Here is an 18,617-nt window from a genome sequence, read left to right as displayed (position 1 = left end):
TGTTTTGTTCTGCATTTTGGAGATAGCCCTGGGGAGCGGATTGCCGACTTGTCATCGGATATGGGCAAATACCTGGTACATAAAGAAAGGCTGGGAGCTATTGGGCAAAACGTAGCTGTACACTCATTGCATGGCGTAATAGCCATATGCAGAACAAAGCTTTTTAACTCTAACCACATGGGCGGAGGTTTGAAAACACTGGAGCCTAGAATTATAATCACTGTTTTAAAGTTCACTGAATGTAAGTGGGCAACTATAAGCTGTATTCAGGCTAAATATGGCCCGTTGAAGCTTTTTTTAATAAGAGTATGAAAATTAACATACTAAAGCTATGAAAGCTATGGAGGCCTGGTATTGAATTGAGTCATATAGGACCAAAACTTATTTCTCATTTTTATTTTAAAAATGACAAATAGTTAGGGACTGGGGGGTCATGCTCAGCTAATAAAATGAGGACTTGAGTTTGATCCCAGCTCCTAATTAAAAAGCTGGGTGTGGCTGTGGTGGTGGGGCCTGGGGCTCACTGACCAGCCACCCTAGCCTAAGCAGAAATCTTCAAGTCCCAGCAAAAATCTCCTTCTCAAAAAACAAGGTGCAGGGCTCCTGATAAATGATCATGACCTCTGACCTCTCCAAGCATGTATGCACATACAAACTGCACACACACACACACACACACACAAAAAAAAAAAAAAAAAAATCTGTAACAATCATTAGAGTTCCTTAAATAGCAAAAGTTTTAACTCTATTTCCTTTCTGATCAAGCATTAAAATCATTGGATCAATAAGCTCAATATTCAGATGCTAAATATTATTTTTAAAAAAACTAAGAATAAAAGCAAAGTTAGTATTGGAAATATTAAAAAATGAAAAGAGAAGACATAATGCCTTTTCTCAATACTGTACTAAGTTGTCTCTTTCTCTTCTATCCCACAGCTTCACCCTTGCTGGCCCTGACACTATCGTATGCCTAGCCAATGGCAAATGGAATTCAAGTAATCATCAGTGCCTGGCCGTCTCCTGTGATGAGCCCCCCATTGTGGACCACGCCTCTCCAGAGACTGGCCACCGGCTCTTTGGAGACACTGCATTCTACTACTGTGCAGATGGTTATATCCTGGCTGACAATTCCCAGCTCTTCTGCAATGCCCAGGGGAAATGGGTTCCCCCAGTGGGCCAGGCTGTGCCACGCTGTATAGCTCACTTCTGTGAGAAACCCCCATCTGTTTCCTACAGCATCTTGGAATCTGTGAGCAAAGCCAAATTTGCAGTGGGCTCAGTCGTGAGCTTCAAGTGCATGGAGGGCTTTGTGCTGAACACCTCGGCAAAGATCGAGTGCCTGAGAGGCGGACAGTGGAGCCCTTCTCCCATGTCAGTCCAGTGCATCCCGGTGCGGTGTGGAGAGCCTCCAAGCATCATGAATGGCTATGCGAGTGGAACAAACTACAGCTTTGGGGCCGTGGTGGCGTATAGCTGCCACAAGGGGTTCTATATCAAAGGGGAGAAGAAGAGCACCTGTGAGGCCACCGGACAGTGGAGCAGACCCATGCCCACCTGCCACCCTGTATCCTGTAGTGACCCACCTAAGGTGGAGAATGGCTTTCTGGAGGTAAGAGACCAGCTGCCAAATGATCCATGACTGTCATCACTCACAGGGCCGTGAGTGATGACATTAACCACGGCTAATCCGGTGTTGAGAAGTAGAGGCAGTAACAGATCGATCGCTGAAACACACGTGCCTCGAATCTATACACAGTGTGGACTGAATAAGGGGGAATCAAGATAATTGGGAAACCTTACAATGTATATCTTTTAAATGTTTATGTTATGTGTATGGGTGTTTGCCTGCATATACGGCTGTATACCACGTGTGTGCCTGGTGTCCAAGGAGACCAGAAAACCGCAACAGATTCCATGGGACTAGAGTTACAGACACTTGTGAGCCTCCATGTGGGTCCTGAGAATTCAAACCTAGTCCTCTGGAGGGGCAGCCAGGGCTCTTAACCACCGAGCCATTGCTCCAGCCTCCTCAGTATACATCCTTCTGCATTATCGTAACCTACAGACATTCCAAGGCCTTTGTAGCCGTATCTTAGCCTTAAATATGAAGTCAGAGTAAGCCAATTTTAACGAAATGTCATTTTTTCTTTTTATATAATTTGTCACCTAAATGGAACTCGGAGATATTTGTTGTCAGTCTGGTTTTTAAATGAAATATGAGGTGCAGTTTTTGCATTGCTCTTTTGAGATACCTAAAGGTAATTTCACTACGATGAGCAAATTGTTAAGTGTGATACGAATATGATCTGCATCCACACTAAAGTGTCTTTCCAGTAAGTGTGTCAGGAAGCAAGAACAAAGAATATAGCGGTATCTCAGGAGATAAAGTGCATTCTGTGCAAGAGTGGGGTTGTGAGCTTGATCCTCAAACTCCAGGGTAAGAAAATCCAGGCACTGAGCTGCACACCTGTAACCCCATATTGCCAGGCAGATATGGGGCAGTCTACAGGGTTCCCTGGCTTGCCACCTGGCACTGAGATGCACACCTGTAACCCCATATTGCCAGGCAGAGACAAGGGAGTCTTCAGAGCTCACTGGCTTGCAGCCTGGCCTGCCTGACGAACAGTAAAGACTGTCTGAAAGAATAAATGAATAAAAGCAAAGTGGATGGCATCTAAGAAATGCCACCTGAGGCTGACTTCTGGACTTCACACACCTTCGTCCACATATACCAAAAGAGAAGAGGGGGGTGGGGGGAGAACAGTCTAGTCTTCCAATCAAAGGCTACAGTGCCATTTTAAATAGACAATATTTTAAGTGAAAGAGTTTTTAAAGCATCTATGTGTTGTTTTAATCCTACCAAGTTCTCTGTGTATACTGTTGGTATTGCCCTTCAACTCATCAATCTGTATAGACCCCTGATCTTATCTCTTCTGGGTTCTGTAATAATTTCTACAGAGGAAATCACCTCATTGGATCTTCCACATTTTACTTCTGCATTTTCCCTTCCTACAAAACATAGGGCAGACCTGTTGCAAACAGCACAAATCTTTACTCGTGGAAGTCCTAATGGATTCATTGTAAATGTGGTTCTTTGGGTTCTGTTTGGCTAGCAATGCATTACATCTGTGGGCTTTTCTGTTCTGTGAGGTGTACTGACTCTTCTCTCTCTGTTGCTCAGCACGCCACTGGCAGGACCTTTGAGAGCGAAGCGAGGTTCCAGTGCAACCCGGGCTATAAGGCAGCTGGAAGTCTTGTGTTTGTCTGCCAAGCCAATCGCCATTGGCACAGCGACACCCCTCTGTCCTGCACCCCTCTCAACTGTGGGAAACCCCCTCCCATCCAGAATGGCTTCTTGAAAGGAGAAAGCTTTGAAGTGGGGTCCAAGGTTCAGTTTTTCTGTAATGAGGGATATGAGCTTGTTGGTGACAATTCTTGGACTTGCCAGAAATCTGGCAAATGGAGTAAGAAGCCAAGCCCAAAGTGTGTCCCCACCAAGTGCCCAGAGCCTCCCCTCTTGGAAAACCAGCTCGTATTAAAGGAATTAACTTCCGAGGTAGGCGTGATGACCATTTCCTGCAAAGAGGGCCATGCCTTGCAAGGCCCTTCTGTCCTGAAGTGTTTGCCATCCGGGCAATGGAATGGTTCCTTTCCCGTCTGTAAGATGGTCCTTTGTCGCTCGCCTCCCTTGATTCCCTTCGGCCTCCCTGCTTCTTCTGGCACTCTTCATTTTGGAAGTACCGTCAAGTACTCGTGTGTCGATGGGTTTTTCCTAAGAGGTGATCCAACCATCCTCTGCCAGGCTGACGGCACCTGGAGCTCTGTGTTGCCTGAATGTGTTCCCGTAGAATGCCCCCAACCTGAGGAGATCCTCAATGGCATCATCCATGTGCAAGGGCTTGCCTATCTCAGCACCACACTCTACACCTGCAAGCCAGGCTTCGAGTTAGTGGGCAATACTACCACCCTCTGCGGGGAAAATGGCCAGTGGCTTGGAGGAAAGCCAATGTGCAAACCCGTTGAATGCCCAGAGCCCAAAGAGATTTTAAATGGCCAATTCTCTTACATAAGCTTTCAGTATGGACAAACCGTCACATACTTTTGTGACCGAGGCTTCCGGCTCGAAGGTCCCAAAGCCCTGACCTGTTTAGAGACAGGTGACTGGGACATGGATGCTCCCTCTTGCAGTGCCATCCACTGTAGTGACCCACAGCCCATCGAAAACGGCTTCGTAGAAGGTGCGGATTACAGATACGGTGCCATGATTATCTACAGCTGCTTCCCTGGGTTTCAGGTGGTTGGTCATGCCATGCAGACCTGTGAGGAGTCAGGATGGTCAAGCTCCAGCCCAACATGTGTACCCATAGACTGCGGTCTCCCCCCTCACATAGACTTCGGAGACTGTACTAAAGTCAAAGATGGCCAGGAGTATTTTGATCAAGAAGACGACATGATGGAAGTCCCGTATCTGACTCCTCATCCTCAACCTTTGGAAGCGACAGCTACAACCTTGGAAAATACAAAGGCACCCCCTGCTACGCATGCATCCCACTTTCTATATGGCACGATGGTTTCCTATAGCTGTGACCCTGGCTACGAACTGCTGGGAAACCCTGTGCTGATCTGCCAGGAAGATGGGACTTGGAACGGGAGTGCTCCCTCCTGCATCTCAATCGAATGCGACTTGCCTGTTGCTCCCGAAAACGGCTTTTTGCATTTTACACAGACTACCCTGGGCAGTGCTGCACAATATAGCTGCAAGCCTGGGCACCTCTTAGAAGGCTCCCGCTTGAGACTTTGTCTACAGAATAAGAAGTGGAGCGGTGCTGCGCCACGCTGTGAAGCCATTTCGTGCAGCAAGCCGACCCCACTCAGGAACGGACTCATCAAAGGAAGTGACTACTCATACCTGGGGGTGTTACACTATGAGTGTGACCCTGGCTATGTGCTCAATGGCACTGAAAAGAGAACATGCCAGGAAAATGGAGACTGGGATGGGCACGAGCCCACGTGTGTTCCTGTAGATTGTGGCTCACCCCCAGCCCCAAACAATGGCCAAGTGAAGGGAGAAGAATACACGTTCCAAAAAGAGGTCGCGTACTCTTGCAGTGAAGGGTTCATCCTTGAAGGGGCCAGGAGCCGTGTCTGTCTTACCAATGGAAGTTGGAGTGGCACCATTCCCAGCTGCGAGCCTGTCAGATGTACTGCCCCACCGCAGGTGGCAAATGGGGTGACAGATGGTGTAGACTATGGGTTCAAGAAGGAAGTAGCATTCCACTGTCTAGAGGGCTATGTGTTACATGGGGCTCCTAAACTCACCTGCCGGTCAGATGGGACTTGGGATGCTGAGGTTCCCGTCTGTAAACCAGCTACCTGTGGTCCTCCTGACGATCTTCCCCAGGGCTTCCCTAATGGCTTTTCCTTTTATCACGGGGGCCACATACAGTATCAGTGTTTTCCTGGTTATAAGCTCCATGGAAACCCTTCAAGAAGATGCCTCCCCAATGGTTCCTGGAGTGGCAGCCTGCCTTCCTGCCTGCCTTGCAGGTGTTCCAGACCCAGCATTCAACACGGAACCGTCAATGCAACTGACTTGGGCTGCGGGAAGACAGTCCAGATTGAGTGCTTCAAAGGCTTCAAGCTCCTCGGGCTTTCTGAAATCACCTGTGATGCCAGTGGCCAGTGGTCCGGCTTCCCACGCTGTGAGCATGCTGACTGTGGTTCTCTCCCAACCATACCCAATGCAGTTGTCAGCGAGAGTAGCCCTCTGGAGGACAATGTGGTAACTTACAGCTGCAGACCTGGCTACATCATGCAAGGTAGTTCAGATCTGGTTTGTACAGAGAAGGGGACATGGAGCCAGCCTTACCCAGCCTGTGAGCCCCTGTCCTGTGGACCCCCACCGCCTGTTGCCAATGCAGTGGCCACAGGAGAGGCATATACCTATGAAAGCAAAGTGAAACTCAGGTAAGACCATGGATGGCTACAGAGTCTGCAAGGAGCGTAGGCAGGATTATAAAAAGAAATGAGAGATCAAAATGCAGCTAATCTGGAAGAGAGCCACCATCCCTGGGCTTCCCTCCCAAACCCAAACTTCTAGCATTTGACTTTATTTACTCAGGATTATGTAGAAATCCATTTACTATGAAAATAAATGTATGCCCTTTTCATACTATGGCTTCTAACATAATCCTCATGGCGCTCATGAAGCCACAAGGTCCTCCAACTGGTTTCAATCATTTTTTAAGCACTGAGCTATATGAATAAAGAGGCTAGCCAGCCTGTGCTACTCAAACTAAGTACACAGTGCTCAAATAATGGAAACTCCTCCGTCTGAGGAGCATTATTAAACTAAATATTAAAATAGAAGGTGTAAAAAATTGGAATGAATTTGGGAATTAGAAAATTTATTTGAATAAGTAACCATCACATTCAAATCATCTCAACTGTCTCAAGGCTTTGTTTCTGTTCCTGGTGAACTGGGTCTTTCAGGTATTTACACCTCAGCTCTAATTGACAACTTAGGCCCTCTTCTGGAGCGATCTGCTGTGAACATTTTAGCCTGCCTTCCTGTTCCCTAACTGTAGTAAAATCTAGAGTCTGTGGAAGGATGGCACGTGAGGAAGCTGAACAGTAGCAGAGGCCTGTGTACAAAACAGAAGGGCAAATGGCCACTCCTGGACTCTGACGTACATTTCAAACCTCCATGTGGATGTTGATGCTTCAAGCATTTTGCGACTCACAGTGTCCCCTGCCCATCAGGATTCTCTTGGGGCTTTTTCCTTGAAGTGTGCCAATGACACTGAGTAGCAGATCTTTACTTAGTTTCCGCTAACCAGGTTGTTCTAATTGTATAAGACTTCTGTAATTACCTAACCTGGTAATATTCGGAATTTACAAGGTGTTCTCCAATGATTAGATGGTTTGATTTAAAAGTAATGGTAGGAGCACGGATTCCAGAATACTCCCTCTAGAGTATACAGTTTTACCACATCCCACACAAACCATGCAGAGTTGTGTGGCTTCAGGGAAGGTACCTAATCTCTCTGGCGCCAACCTCATCAATGCCAAATGGCAAAGAAGGTCCTAATGCCACCTGCTAATTAGGTGACAAGAGAATTTGATGAGTTGATATTTGGTTTTGGTTTGGTTTGGTTTTTGGTTTTGTTTGTTTGTTTGTTTTTTCTGAGACAGTGTTTCTCTGTGTAGCTTTGGAGCCTGTCTTGGACTGGATCTGTAGACCAGGCTGACCTGAGACTCACAAAGATCTGCCTGGCTCTGCCTCCTGAGTGCTGGGATTAAAGGCGTGGGCCACCACTACCCCGCATGAGTTGACATTTGCAAAGCACACAGAGGGGTCACCAGAAATTAATCATCGCACAGAACCATTTGCTGCATGAGTATGCACATTTTTAAGTCACGGAGGGCTTTTAGAGCCAATTAGACTTGAGTTTGAACTATACTGTAGCTACAACAATGCTTAATGAACAAGCTTAGAAGCAGTACTTTGTATAAGTACTGCAGACAGTGCTTGTTGCACAGTAGATAAACCAGAAGCAGTATTCTTGCCAGTGTCTGAGTATTAATAGTAATTAGACTTCTCTATAATTTCTTGAACTAGTGGCTGTTTTAGAATGAATGGATAAATAAAAGAAACTAACTTCAGCCACATCTAAGACTACTTTAGTCTTGGCTAATCTTGAATGTGGATTACTAAGAATTTATCTGGATGTTGTTACATTAATGTTCCTGTGATGTTATTCATCTGACCTTTGAGTCAGTTTTGAGGTTTCTCATAAAATGTCTCCTGAGCGTTGTGGCAGCTCCTTCAATCTGAGCACAGGTTGGGGCACAGCGTGCTCCGTTCTTCAGGCGTTCATTTTTCTCGTCTGCTTTGCAGCTGTCTGGAAGGGTATGTGATAGATACAGCTACAGATACATTCACCTGTGAGCAAGATGGTCGTTGGGTCCCTGAAAGAATCTCCTGCATTCCTAAAATGTGTCCTGTACCGTCAAACACAACACGCATGCGTGTTCACGGAGACGACTTCCGGGTGAATAAACAAGTTTCTGTGTCCTGCGCAGAAGGGTTTACCTATGAAGGAGTGGACTTGTCAACCTGCCAGGTGAGATACTGCCTCTGAATGGGAACGTGAAAGTCTATCTGTGGCCTTTGTGACCATGAACAAAATGCACACCATGCTGGCCAAGAAGGAAAGGCAAATGCCTTAAGTTTCATTAGCATCCAAAGAGTTGAGAACTTTCTTAGAAATAGAATGTGGATCTGAGGAGATGGCTTAGTGGTTAAGAGCACTGGCTGCTCCTCCAGAGGATCTGTATTTCATTCCCAACATCCACATGGTAGCTTACAACTGTCTGCAACTCCAGGTCAGGGGATCTGATGCCCATGTGCACAGAGAAACGTACAGGCAAAACACTCACACATATAAAATAAATTTTTTAACAAAGAGGAAAAAAGAAATAGAACATGTATTTCCTCCTAATAGTCCCAGATTTAAACTAAGAAAGAGCCAATGTTGGGGGAAAAGTTTAAAACAAAAACAAAAACAAAAACAAAACAAACAAACAAAAAAACCCACAACATCTCTAATGAGATATTCACAGCAAAGCAACCAGACGTCTGTGACAGTCTCAGAAGAAGGCCTGAATTCTGGCTTCGTTGATAGACTGCTTGCCCAGTATGCCTGAGGCCTGGATTTTAATCTTCACACCACATAAAACTGAGTATGATGGTGCACACCAGTAATATAGCACTTAGTGATGGAGACATGAGGAACAGATGGTACACAGGGAGTTTGAGGACAGCCTGGGCTACAAGATGAGGGAGGGGGAACCTGTACTTCAGGTTTCCTTATTTGAAAACAAGTGTGTAAAATAACATATATCTTGTATAGCTGTTGTGAAAAACCACACCATTGGTGGGAGGAAACGCCTAGCTTCTGCCAACTTTGACCTTTCCAAAGTCCCCAGCTGGTGTGTGCACACAGACACTCTTGGGCATAAAATGTATGGTTAGTTTAGCATGAAGTGTTTTCTGTGCATATTTAATAGTTTGCTGACTGTAACTCCTTGTTCAGGACGCGAACTGCCACAGGTAGCAGGCCTTCCTAGCAGAGCCCCTTCTCCTACTTCCACATCAAGACTGTAAGATGAGTCCCTGAGCCTCCCTTCGTTTGCTGGAGTTAGGCTGAGGACTGAAGAGGAGGCTACAACAGAGCACAGGCATGCCCTTTCCCTCAGCATGCGGGTTTGAATGCCATCGCCACATTTGGAGGTTCCTCAACACATCATCCTTCAGCTTGGTTATTTGTCAGTCTGTGCTCATTGGAAGGATTCAGTTATTTAATGTGTCTAAGTGTCCAGAAGACGCCTGACAAATAGTAGGGACTCAAGAACTTTTTATTCCTCTCCTAATTTTCCATTTATAAACCATGCATCCCCATGATTGGTTACTGCCAAACCTACAAGCCGAACCATCACACCAAGCAGGTACAATAGCCGTCCAAGGTGCCAGGCTCTCAAAATAGGCCCCTTTTTATTCAGAGCCAAAGATCATAAGGGGAAATTTTCCCCAAGACTTTGAGCTTCTTGAACACATAGGGTTTTACCATGATGCAGAGTTTTGATGTTCTCTGCATTGAGTTATGGAGCACTGGGTAGTTCCACGTGTGCTGTCTGGGGTCCTGGGACACTGGTGGCTAAGTTCTCTTTCTCTGAATCAGTAGTTTGTTTTTGGTAATCTTCATACTTTCTCCACCCAAAATGTGATTTCTGCCCTTTTCCCCAGAGGGATTCTGCTTTAATTTTTGCTCTGAAAGGTAAATTGAGTCTTTCTAAGTATTCAGATGCAGAAGTTGCATAGAATGGTGTTCAGTGCCTAGAAATTTTGTTTGTTTGTTTTTTGTTTTTTGTTTTTTGAGACAGGGTTTCTCTGTGTAGCTTTGTGCCTTTCCTGGAACTCGCTTTGTAGACCAGGCTGGCCTCAAACTCACAGAGATCCTCCTGCCTCTGCCTCCCGAGTGCTGGGATTAAAGGCGTATGCCACCATAATGTAACAAAAGTATTCTGCATGTCATAGAATGAGTTGATAAGATAAATACAGTTTTTAAAAAATAAATACTGAAGCCAGGCAGTGGTGGCACACACCCTTAGTCCCAGCACTCAGGAGACAGGCAGGAGGGTCTCTGTGAATTCAAGTCCATCCTGGTCTACAGAGTAAGTTCTAGGACAGCCAGGCCTACACAGAGAAATCCTGTCTTGAAAAACAAAAACAAAACAAAACAAAAAAATGAATACTGAAGAAAGCCTCACCCACCCAGAAATTAAGACACATTACAAATTACAAATTTTCCATTAGTGTGGTATTGGTGTAAATTTAGGGGGGGGGGACCAAAAAACATGAAACACCAAAAAAAAATGAAAAAAAAAATGAGCTAAAAAGTAGACCTTGGTGAAGAAATCAAGGTAAATAATAACTAATAAATCATTCTGACAATTAAAGTACCTATCATGGAGAAAACTGAAATAATCAAAACCAAATAACAGATATTTCAAAAGCACACAGCAGAATGGTAGTTTTAATTTTTTTTAATCCAAGAACACAGAACATCAGAACTGACTGGGGAAAGAGGAGAGACCAGCTTGAGACAGGGCAAGGAGAGGGAAGCACAGTGGGGGAGAGGTTGTGGGGGAGGGGGTTGTGAGGGGGGATGTGGGGGAGGGTTATGGGGGGGATGTGGGGGAGGGTTGTGGGGGAGGGTTTTGGGGGAGGACAAATAAACGAAGTGTAACACATGTGTAGGGAGGGCGTGAGGAAACCCACTGTTTTGTATGCCAGGCTAAAAGATTCAAACTTTTCCACTAATCTTCAGAAATATTTGTGCAAAACTTCCGTTTGTTGAAGCATCAGTTAAAATACTGAAAAGCTGGGTGCAACTTCCATACATTTGGAGAATGATTGGTTGTAATGTGGGCATATTTATATTTTACTTATATAAAATCACTTCCGTGTTATATGTATGTTAAAGAGTTTTGCCTCAAATACTGTTTAAAACTATTATCAACAACACGCTTCTAATGTCAGTTACATAGGGATGTCCACACACACACCAAGCAATCAGTTCTGCTGCAGATGTTAGCTACGTGCCCCTGGTCAACTCTGACACTGTATACCTGGAGGTTGTGCTGTGCCCCACAGGGTAAGGACTCAGTACCTAAGGCTGCCCACCTCAGTCACCAGGAGCAAGCCTGAGCCTCTGGAATCTCCTGTGACCTAATGAGGACTAGTCAGGGTTCCCTCTACCTGTTTCTCAGGGTGTAGGGATTTGCTACAGTATCTCACTGAACTCAGAAAAGAGGTCATTAGAAAGAGCCTCCTTAGGAACAATAGATGAAGAGACACATAGGGCAAGGTATGGAGAAGTCGGGCAGGTGTCAGCTTCTGTCTGGTTCCTGCAGAGTTTAGGTGTGCCACTTCCTGGAGTGTGGATGAGTGTTGTTTACTGTTACACAAGCCCCCGTGTGCCCAGGTGTCTAGAAAGTCTCTGACCTCTATTCTCTGGGGACTTAAGAGAGAACTCATCACACAGTCACAACCAGTAAAGCTGACTGTGTAGAAATGTGATTGACAGTGTAGTATGTTCTAACCCTGAGAGGCCCAGTGAAGACACCAAGCAAAGCTTGTCCAGAGTTTCCTTGGCCTTTCCAGGTAACTCTCCTTCCTGCTAGGTTCAGTGCAGGACCCCTTCTGAAACTGGGCACCTGACAATCTACTTCCAAACAAGGTGTGCCAGAGAATGTGTTCTTGGACCACTCCAAGACAGGCAGGGAAAGATCCTGGCTTCTATGGCCTGCCTGGGAGAAAATGTTATGAGTAGGAGCGGTGGATGACACCAAACACACACACATACATACATGCATGCATACACACACACACACACACACACACACACACACACACACACACACAATTACACTAAAAGCAAATAAATGTGTTAAAAAGTTTTTAGAAAATTCATGTTAATATAGAGAACACAAAACCCATGCTTCAAACTTTGAGCTCATCGCCTGGTGCTGCTATTTCTCAGAAACTTGAAATCAGGACATGGAAGTCACATGAAGTACAAGGGTGTACTGGGATGAATGGTGGAGTATTTGCACCGACCCTCCCTAAGTCCTATAGACCAGCCCACACTCTAGTTAGTGTGTTCTAGTGGAGACTTCCTTATGGGATGGGTCTATTTGGAAGAAAGTGCTTGTTTTGTGTGTGTTGGGGATGTCAACAAATGTTCGGCGCTGACTATAAAAACCTTCTAATGGTTGATGTGTTTTGAATAACCACAGGTGGATATCAACACAATTAGGGGGAAACCTTGGGTCCTTTTGACTCTCACTTTGGGGCTGAGTCTGCCATATAAGTAGCACACTCATGTATGAAGTCCTAACTATGACTCACAATTGGTGATCTGTCCTTTAGGCCGATGGTACATGGGAGCCGCCATTTTCTGATGAATCCTGCATCCCAGTTTTCTGTGGGCACCCTGAAAGTCCAGAGCACGGATTTGTGGTTGGCAATATGTACAGCTTTGGAAGCACCGTTGTTTATCAGTGTGATTCTGGCTATGAATTAGAGGTAAGGTAACAAATTATTTAACAAAAATTAATGTGCTATTCTGATATGCTTAGGATTCTTTTTAATACTTGAATAAATTAATTTTACCAACACTGCTCCTAAAACATCTTATTATATTTTGGTACTTTATTCTTTTAACACCTTTTGGAAAACTAGTTAAGATGACTTAGAATTTTTAAACACACAAAAACTATCAGCCAGGTATGGTGACTCATTCATACCTGTGATCTCAGCTACTCCGAGGCAGAGACAGGAGGGTGACAAGTTCAAGGCCTGGCTAGACATCTGTCAAGGCTCTGTCACAAAGCAGACACAAAAGAAAGGGTGGGTGTGGCTCAGGGACAGGGTACTTATCTAGCATATCCAGGGGCCTCATTCAATCCCTAGTTCAAAAAACAAATTGGAGCTGGAGAGATGGCTCATCCATTAAGAGCACTTGCTGCTCTTGCAGAGAACCTGGCTTAGGCTCCCAACACCCATGTCAGGCAGTTCCCAACTGGCCCCACTATTTGTCACTACAGGACAGCCACCACAAGGAGGTACTTCCCCAACAGTGAGCAGCAGCGTACAGGTACTGGCAAGCTCTCACCTGAGATGCCAGCTTCCCCTGAGATATGTGCAGCCTGAAACTTCTCAGAATTCGCCTAAGCAAACCCCAACCGTATCCTGAAGCTGACTCCTGACTGCCGTATTCTAGTCCCATCGGCAGCACCTGCATCTCCCTGTGAACTTTAATGGGAGCTCTGAGGGGAATTTCTCTGATTATTATCTCACCATCAACTCTGTCTAGGAGAGCGGCTGTGAATCACAAGAGATTGTCATCTGGCTTTTCAGGAATCTCTTAGCGTTTGCAGTGGTGTGTAAGAGCAGGTCTACCTGAAGTATTCATTACCAGTCAGCTGTTAAATGTGTGTGGCACGACTCATTTTTTTTTTTTTTTGACTGTGAAATCAAAGAGTTTTCATAAGACAGGGCCAGAAAAAACTGGGACCAGATTTCTGTGGTTCTTAGTTTATTTCCTCAAAGGTTAAGAAAATAAACACAAAAAGAATGATGACAATGAATTACTAGGGAATTCTCCTGTTTTTGAAACTGGGGCATTCCTTACATGAGATTACTGACCTTGAAATATCTTAAGAAAACATATATACACTTTTGGAAACAAAATATACCACTAACTCATGAAATTTGTAGAAATTGATAATTTAACTTAAAATGTTGGGGGCAACAGCCTGCTGTTAACTATAAAGCTGAAAGTTTATTAGTAACTGTTTCATTCCAAGCAACCAGTAAAATCACCCGGGACTCTTTTCAAAAGATTTATGCCCAGCTACTTGGAAAAACAACAAATACCAATCTATAGTGAGAGATGAAAAAGATTACCTGCAAGCCCTCATCACCTGAGATAATGGGAACCCGGAGGGGCTGGAGAGATGGCTCAGAGGTCAAAAGCACCAGCTGCTCTTCCAGAGGACCTGGGTGCAATTCCCAGCACCCACACGGTGGCTTGCAGCCCTCTGTAGCTCCAGCCCCAGGGGATCCAATTTCCTTTCCTGGTCTCTGGGCAATGCACACACACGGTGCTCAGACATAATGGCAGGCAAAACATCCACACACATACAATAAAAATAAGTAACTCCTTAAAGGAGGCATGGTGCCAACTAGAGGAAGTTTCAAAAGCCCTCAGAGCAGCGATACAGACGATCATCCCAACAGAGTGACATGTGTCAAACACATAGGAGGCTCATAATGATCCCAAAAAGCAGTGAGTTGGAGCTCTTCGCAGATGCTGCTGTGAAGACTCTCGTTGAGAACACATAACTGAAGAGGAAGGATTGGCTCCTTAAAGCAGACAGCATGTGCAGATAATGAAATACTAAGTCAAGGGACACTCACCTTCATAAGACACCCCAGTGAGTGAATGAAAGAGCAGAATTTACAATCCCTATGAACTGCTGCATTTAGGCATTGATGAGCTGTGTCTGCCGATGACATACTCACAAAATAGAGATAGTAGGCATTTAGTGTCTCTGGATGGGAACAGCTCATATGTGAGAATGACTTGCCCCCTTCCAGGAAAAAAAAAATGAACTTGATTTTATCAAGCTTCTAAATCTGATAAATAGTATCAGTGACATCTTGTAAAACAACCAGCAAAAGTGTGTCTGGGAACATCAGCAGAACAAATGACAAGTTTTCCAGATCTGAAACAAATAAATGGACAGGGAAGAGCAGGAGAAATAGAGAAGGAATCTAGAGATTTAAGAAGGAGTAATTTTTAAAAATATATAACATATTATTATTTGCTGTAGTCATGGTATTCTATAGGGGCATGCTGGTTAGTTGTGTTTTTTTGTTTTCGTTTTGTTTTTGTTTTTTGTTTTTGTTTTTGGTTTTTTGTCAACCTAACACAAGATGGGGTCATCTGGAAAGACGGAACTCCAGTTGAGAAAATGCCTCCATCAGCTTAGCCTATAGACATGTCTGGCATGTTGTAATGATAGATGTTGAAGAGCCCCAGCCCACTGTGGGTGGTGCCACCCGTGGGTGAGTGGTCCTGGGTTATCTAAGAAAGCAGACTAGACAAGTCATGGGAGCGAGCCAGTAAGCGGCATTCATCCATGGTCTCTGTATCAGTTCCTGCCTTTAGGTTCTTGCCTTGAATTCCTGCCTGACTTCTCATCATGAACTGTAAGCTGTATGAGGAAATAGCCTCTTTCCCCCACAAGTTACCTTTGATTACAGTGTTTATCACAGCACTAGAAAACAAACCAGGTCAAAGGTTTTGCATTTTTAACCAGCCTCCAGCACCAAAAGCTGGTGGATGGGAAAGTGGCTCCAGGTCTGGTCTTAGTCCCAGCAGACTCCTGTGACAGGCTGCTCTACCGACGGATGCAAAGGACACTGAGGAACTGAGCTGCTCACCCTCAGCCTGTTGACACATACAGTGCAGTAAGCCTCCTTGCTTATATAGCTGTGATGGCTGTGGATAAATGACGGCACCATTCTCAATGAGTTATCCCAAGTCTGTGCAGGGTAATCACCATCATCCACTCCCAGTGTTTGAACTGCTACCAAAACCAAGCAAAGCAATCAAGATACCCGATATCAATGATGTCACATTCTTCTACTATGTAAATATGCCCCCATTAGTGTGTGAGGTGAATACCTTTTTATGAGCTATTTGAATCTCAAAAAAAGGTACGATGCCTGAAAAAAAAATTACAGGAAAAATATATCTAAAGTCAACTAAAGGATAAATCAAAATAAAAGAGTGAAGACTGGGTTGGTTATTTTAAAAATCACCACTAGTGAATAATAAAATGGCTGTTAAGGCTCTAAAGTGTCATACAAGAATCTGGACAGGTTGGTTGGAAACTTAGATGGGGGTGTGAGCTAACAGATCTAAAGCTCACACTTGAGAAGAAGCCAGGCAAGTGAAGGGGAAGAGAAAGGAAAGGACAGAAATGCATAATATTGCCAGTTACTAAACAGGAAGTTAATAGTTACTGATAATTCGTTTGAATTTATATTAGAATAAAAATGACATGGTCAAACAGAATATTTATCATTCAAATCATTACAGGAAGAGAACAGTTAAGGACACTGGGAAAATGCCAAACTGTTGACCTAGCCACTTGACTATGGTGTGCTCTGTGAATACCTGGTTAGTAAGCTAAGTTGGTAGGCAGTTGTCTAGTTCTTTTAAACTAGTAAAAAAGTAACATATACTTTAGGAAAGTATTTTTCTGTCTGCAGAAAAAGCACAAGTGTAGCTGGAGTTTTCTCCAGCTCTGCCTGGCCCACAGTCAGGACAAATCTCTTTCATCCGCCAGTCCCACAGCCGCTCAGACCCAACCAAGTAAACACACAGAGACTTATATTGCTTACAAACTGTATGGCCGTGGCAGGCTTCTTGCTAACTGTTCTTATATCTTAAATCAACCCATTTCTATTAGTTTATAAGTTGCCACATGGCTCGTGGTTTACCCATATCTTAACATCTTCTCATGGCGGCGGCTGGCAGCGTCTCTCTCTACCTCAGCCTTCCACTTCCCAGAATTCTCTTCTCTGCTTGTCCTGCCTATACTTCCTGCCTGGCTACTGGCCAATCAGCATTTTATTTATACAGAGCGATATCCATAGCACACAAGGGTTAAAATTGGTCTTCGGATGAATAATTGTGGAAGCTTTATTTTTCTTTTATATGTTTTTAACTTTTCTACAATGAATATTTTCTACAAAAATGTTACTATTTTATTAAGCAGAAGATAATAAAAATGTGTTTTTAAAAACCAGTAAAACTTTTTAAAAAACAGTAAAACTTATGGAACTAGGAGTTTTTTGTTTTGTTTTGTTTTGTTTTGGAAAGTTAGGACAGGGCTATCTCATTAAAGTCAATAAGATCTTTTCAAGTGAAGATTTATCAATAATTAAACTCACGGCTCAAGAAAAAAACAATACCTCCAAAGAGGACACTAAGGATATCAGTCGATTGGGATTAAAAACAAGAGTAAAGGATTAGCAGCTTCCTAGCTGTTGCTGATTCAGAACACAGCTAAAAAACATGGCAGGGGGCTGGAGAGATGGTTCAGCTGCTCCTACGGAGGACCCAAGTTCCGTTCACAGCACCCAAGTCAGCTGGCTCCCAGCTACCTGCAACTCCAGCTCCAGGTGAGCTGTCTCTCTCTTCTGGCCGCCATTAGCATCCATATACATGTGGCATACACTGGAACACATACAAGCATAAATAAAATTAGAAAGCAAATAGGTGACAAAATCTATGTGCTGAAAAGTCCACTCTCAGAGGGAAGCTCCTGAAGACTCACTAGGGAGCAGAAGAGATAATTCAGATAAGAATGCTCACTGCACAACCAAGAGGACCTGAGTTTGGAAAACCAATACTCCCATTAAAAAGCAAGTGTGTGCATGCCTGTGACCCGAGTGATGTGGGGAGTGGGGACTAAAGGACCCCTGGGGCTTGCTCCATGCTAGCCAAACTCCAGGTTTAATGAGAACTCTGTCTCTAAGGACCAAGGTCCACAGATAGGTAGGTGGGTGGATGATAGATAGATAGATAGATAGATAGATAGATAGATAGATAGATGATAGATAGATAGATAGATAGATAGATAGATAGATAGATAGAGAACAGGCTGACTGCCATTTGTGCACCATATACACCACACATGAGAGAGAGAGACAGAAACAGGGAGCGAAAGGAGCATAAAACCTGGTCTTTTTAATACATAATGTTATAAACCTTTAATTAGTTATTACTTCATAGTTGATGAGGGACATAATACAAATTGGGAATGCAGATGGTTCTGGTAAAAGACAACAGAAAAACAGAAAGCAAAGATCTACAAAATTTATACTCAGGAATCAAAGACTAGTCCCTTAGATACCACAGGAGGCAAGCAGCCTACATAGCCCCGAAAGCTATAGAACATTGGAAAAATATATTCGGATAATTACAAATTATTGTTCAAAAAAGTGGTATCTCAGAAGACAGAGAAGCAAATTTTAGACTTTACCCAGATTATTTAAAAAGTTAAATACGTAGGCCCTTAATAAATTTAGGTGTAATAGATAAGTCTCGTGGTTGAAAATTTCAGTCCTCAAGCTAACACAGTATCTCATATGCTTTGTTTTATATATCAAGTATTGAAAGATAAATGCAATTCAAAATATTTTAAATATACTAAATACATTTATCTCTGACATTTCTAACCCATTCTTTGTGAGTCTTTGCTATGGATTATAATTAGCTGTCACTTAAAATGGTAGATGAAGCTAAGTCTGCCTTCATCACATGATTCTGCCAGGGAGGAATTTTGGTGAAATTGTTTTTGAGAGTCTAAAACATCTATTGATGTATTATATTCATTCAGCATTCCAGCACTAAGTCACGCAAGTCCATGGCTAAGATGGCTTTGCAGTCCTTTCCTGTCTTTCTATTATG

General features: G+C 43.9%; 1 protein-coding gene across 1 annotated transcript in view; it reads left to right on the top strand.

The window, feature by feature from the left end:
* Svep1 (sushi, von Willebrand factor type A, EGF and pentraxin domain containing 1) overlaps window positions 1–18,617 on the top strand; it is a 178,256-nt gene that overhangs the window by 143,965 nt on the left and 15,674 nt on the right. The window contains exons 37-40 of the mRNA XM_059254397.1: window positions 937–1,609; window positions 3,182–5,967; window positions 7,901–8,126; window positions 12,497–12,652. Coding sequence (XP_059110380.1) covers window positions 937–1,609; window positions 3,182–5,967; window positions 7,901–8,126; window positions 12,497–12,652 — 3,841 coding nt within the window. The remainder of the gene's footprint in view (window positions 1–936; window positions 1,610–3,181; window positions 5,968–7,900; window positions 8,127–12,496; window positions 12,653–18,617) is intronic.

Source organism: Peromyscus eremicus, chromosome 2 (genome assembly GCF_949786415.1).
Source record: "Peromyscus eremicus chromosome 2, PerEre_H2_v1, whole genome shotgun sequence".
NCBI lineage: Eukaryota > Metazoa > Chordata > Mammalia > Rodentia > Cricetidae > Peromyscus > Peromyscus eremicus.
Note: the sequence above shows the minus strand (reverse complement) of the source record. Positions and strands in the feature narration are given on the sequence as shown.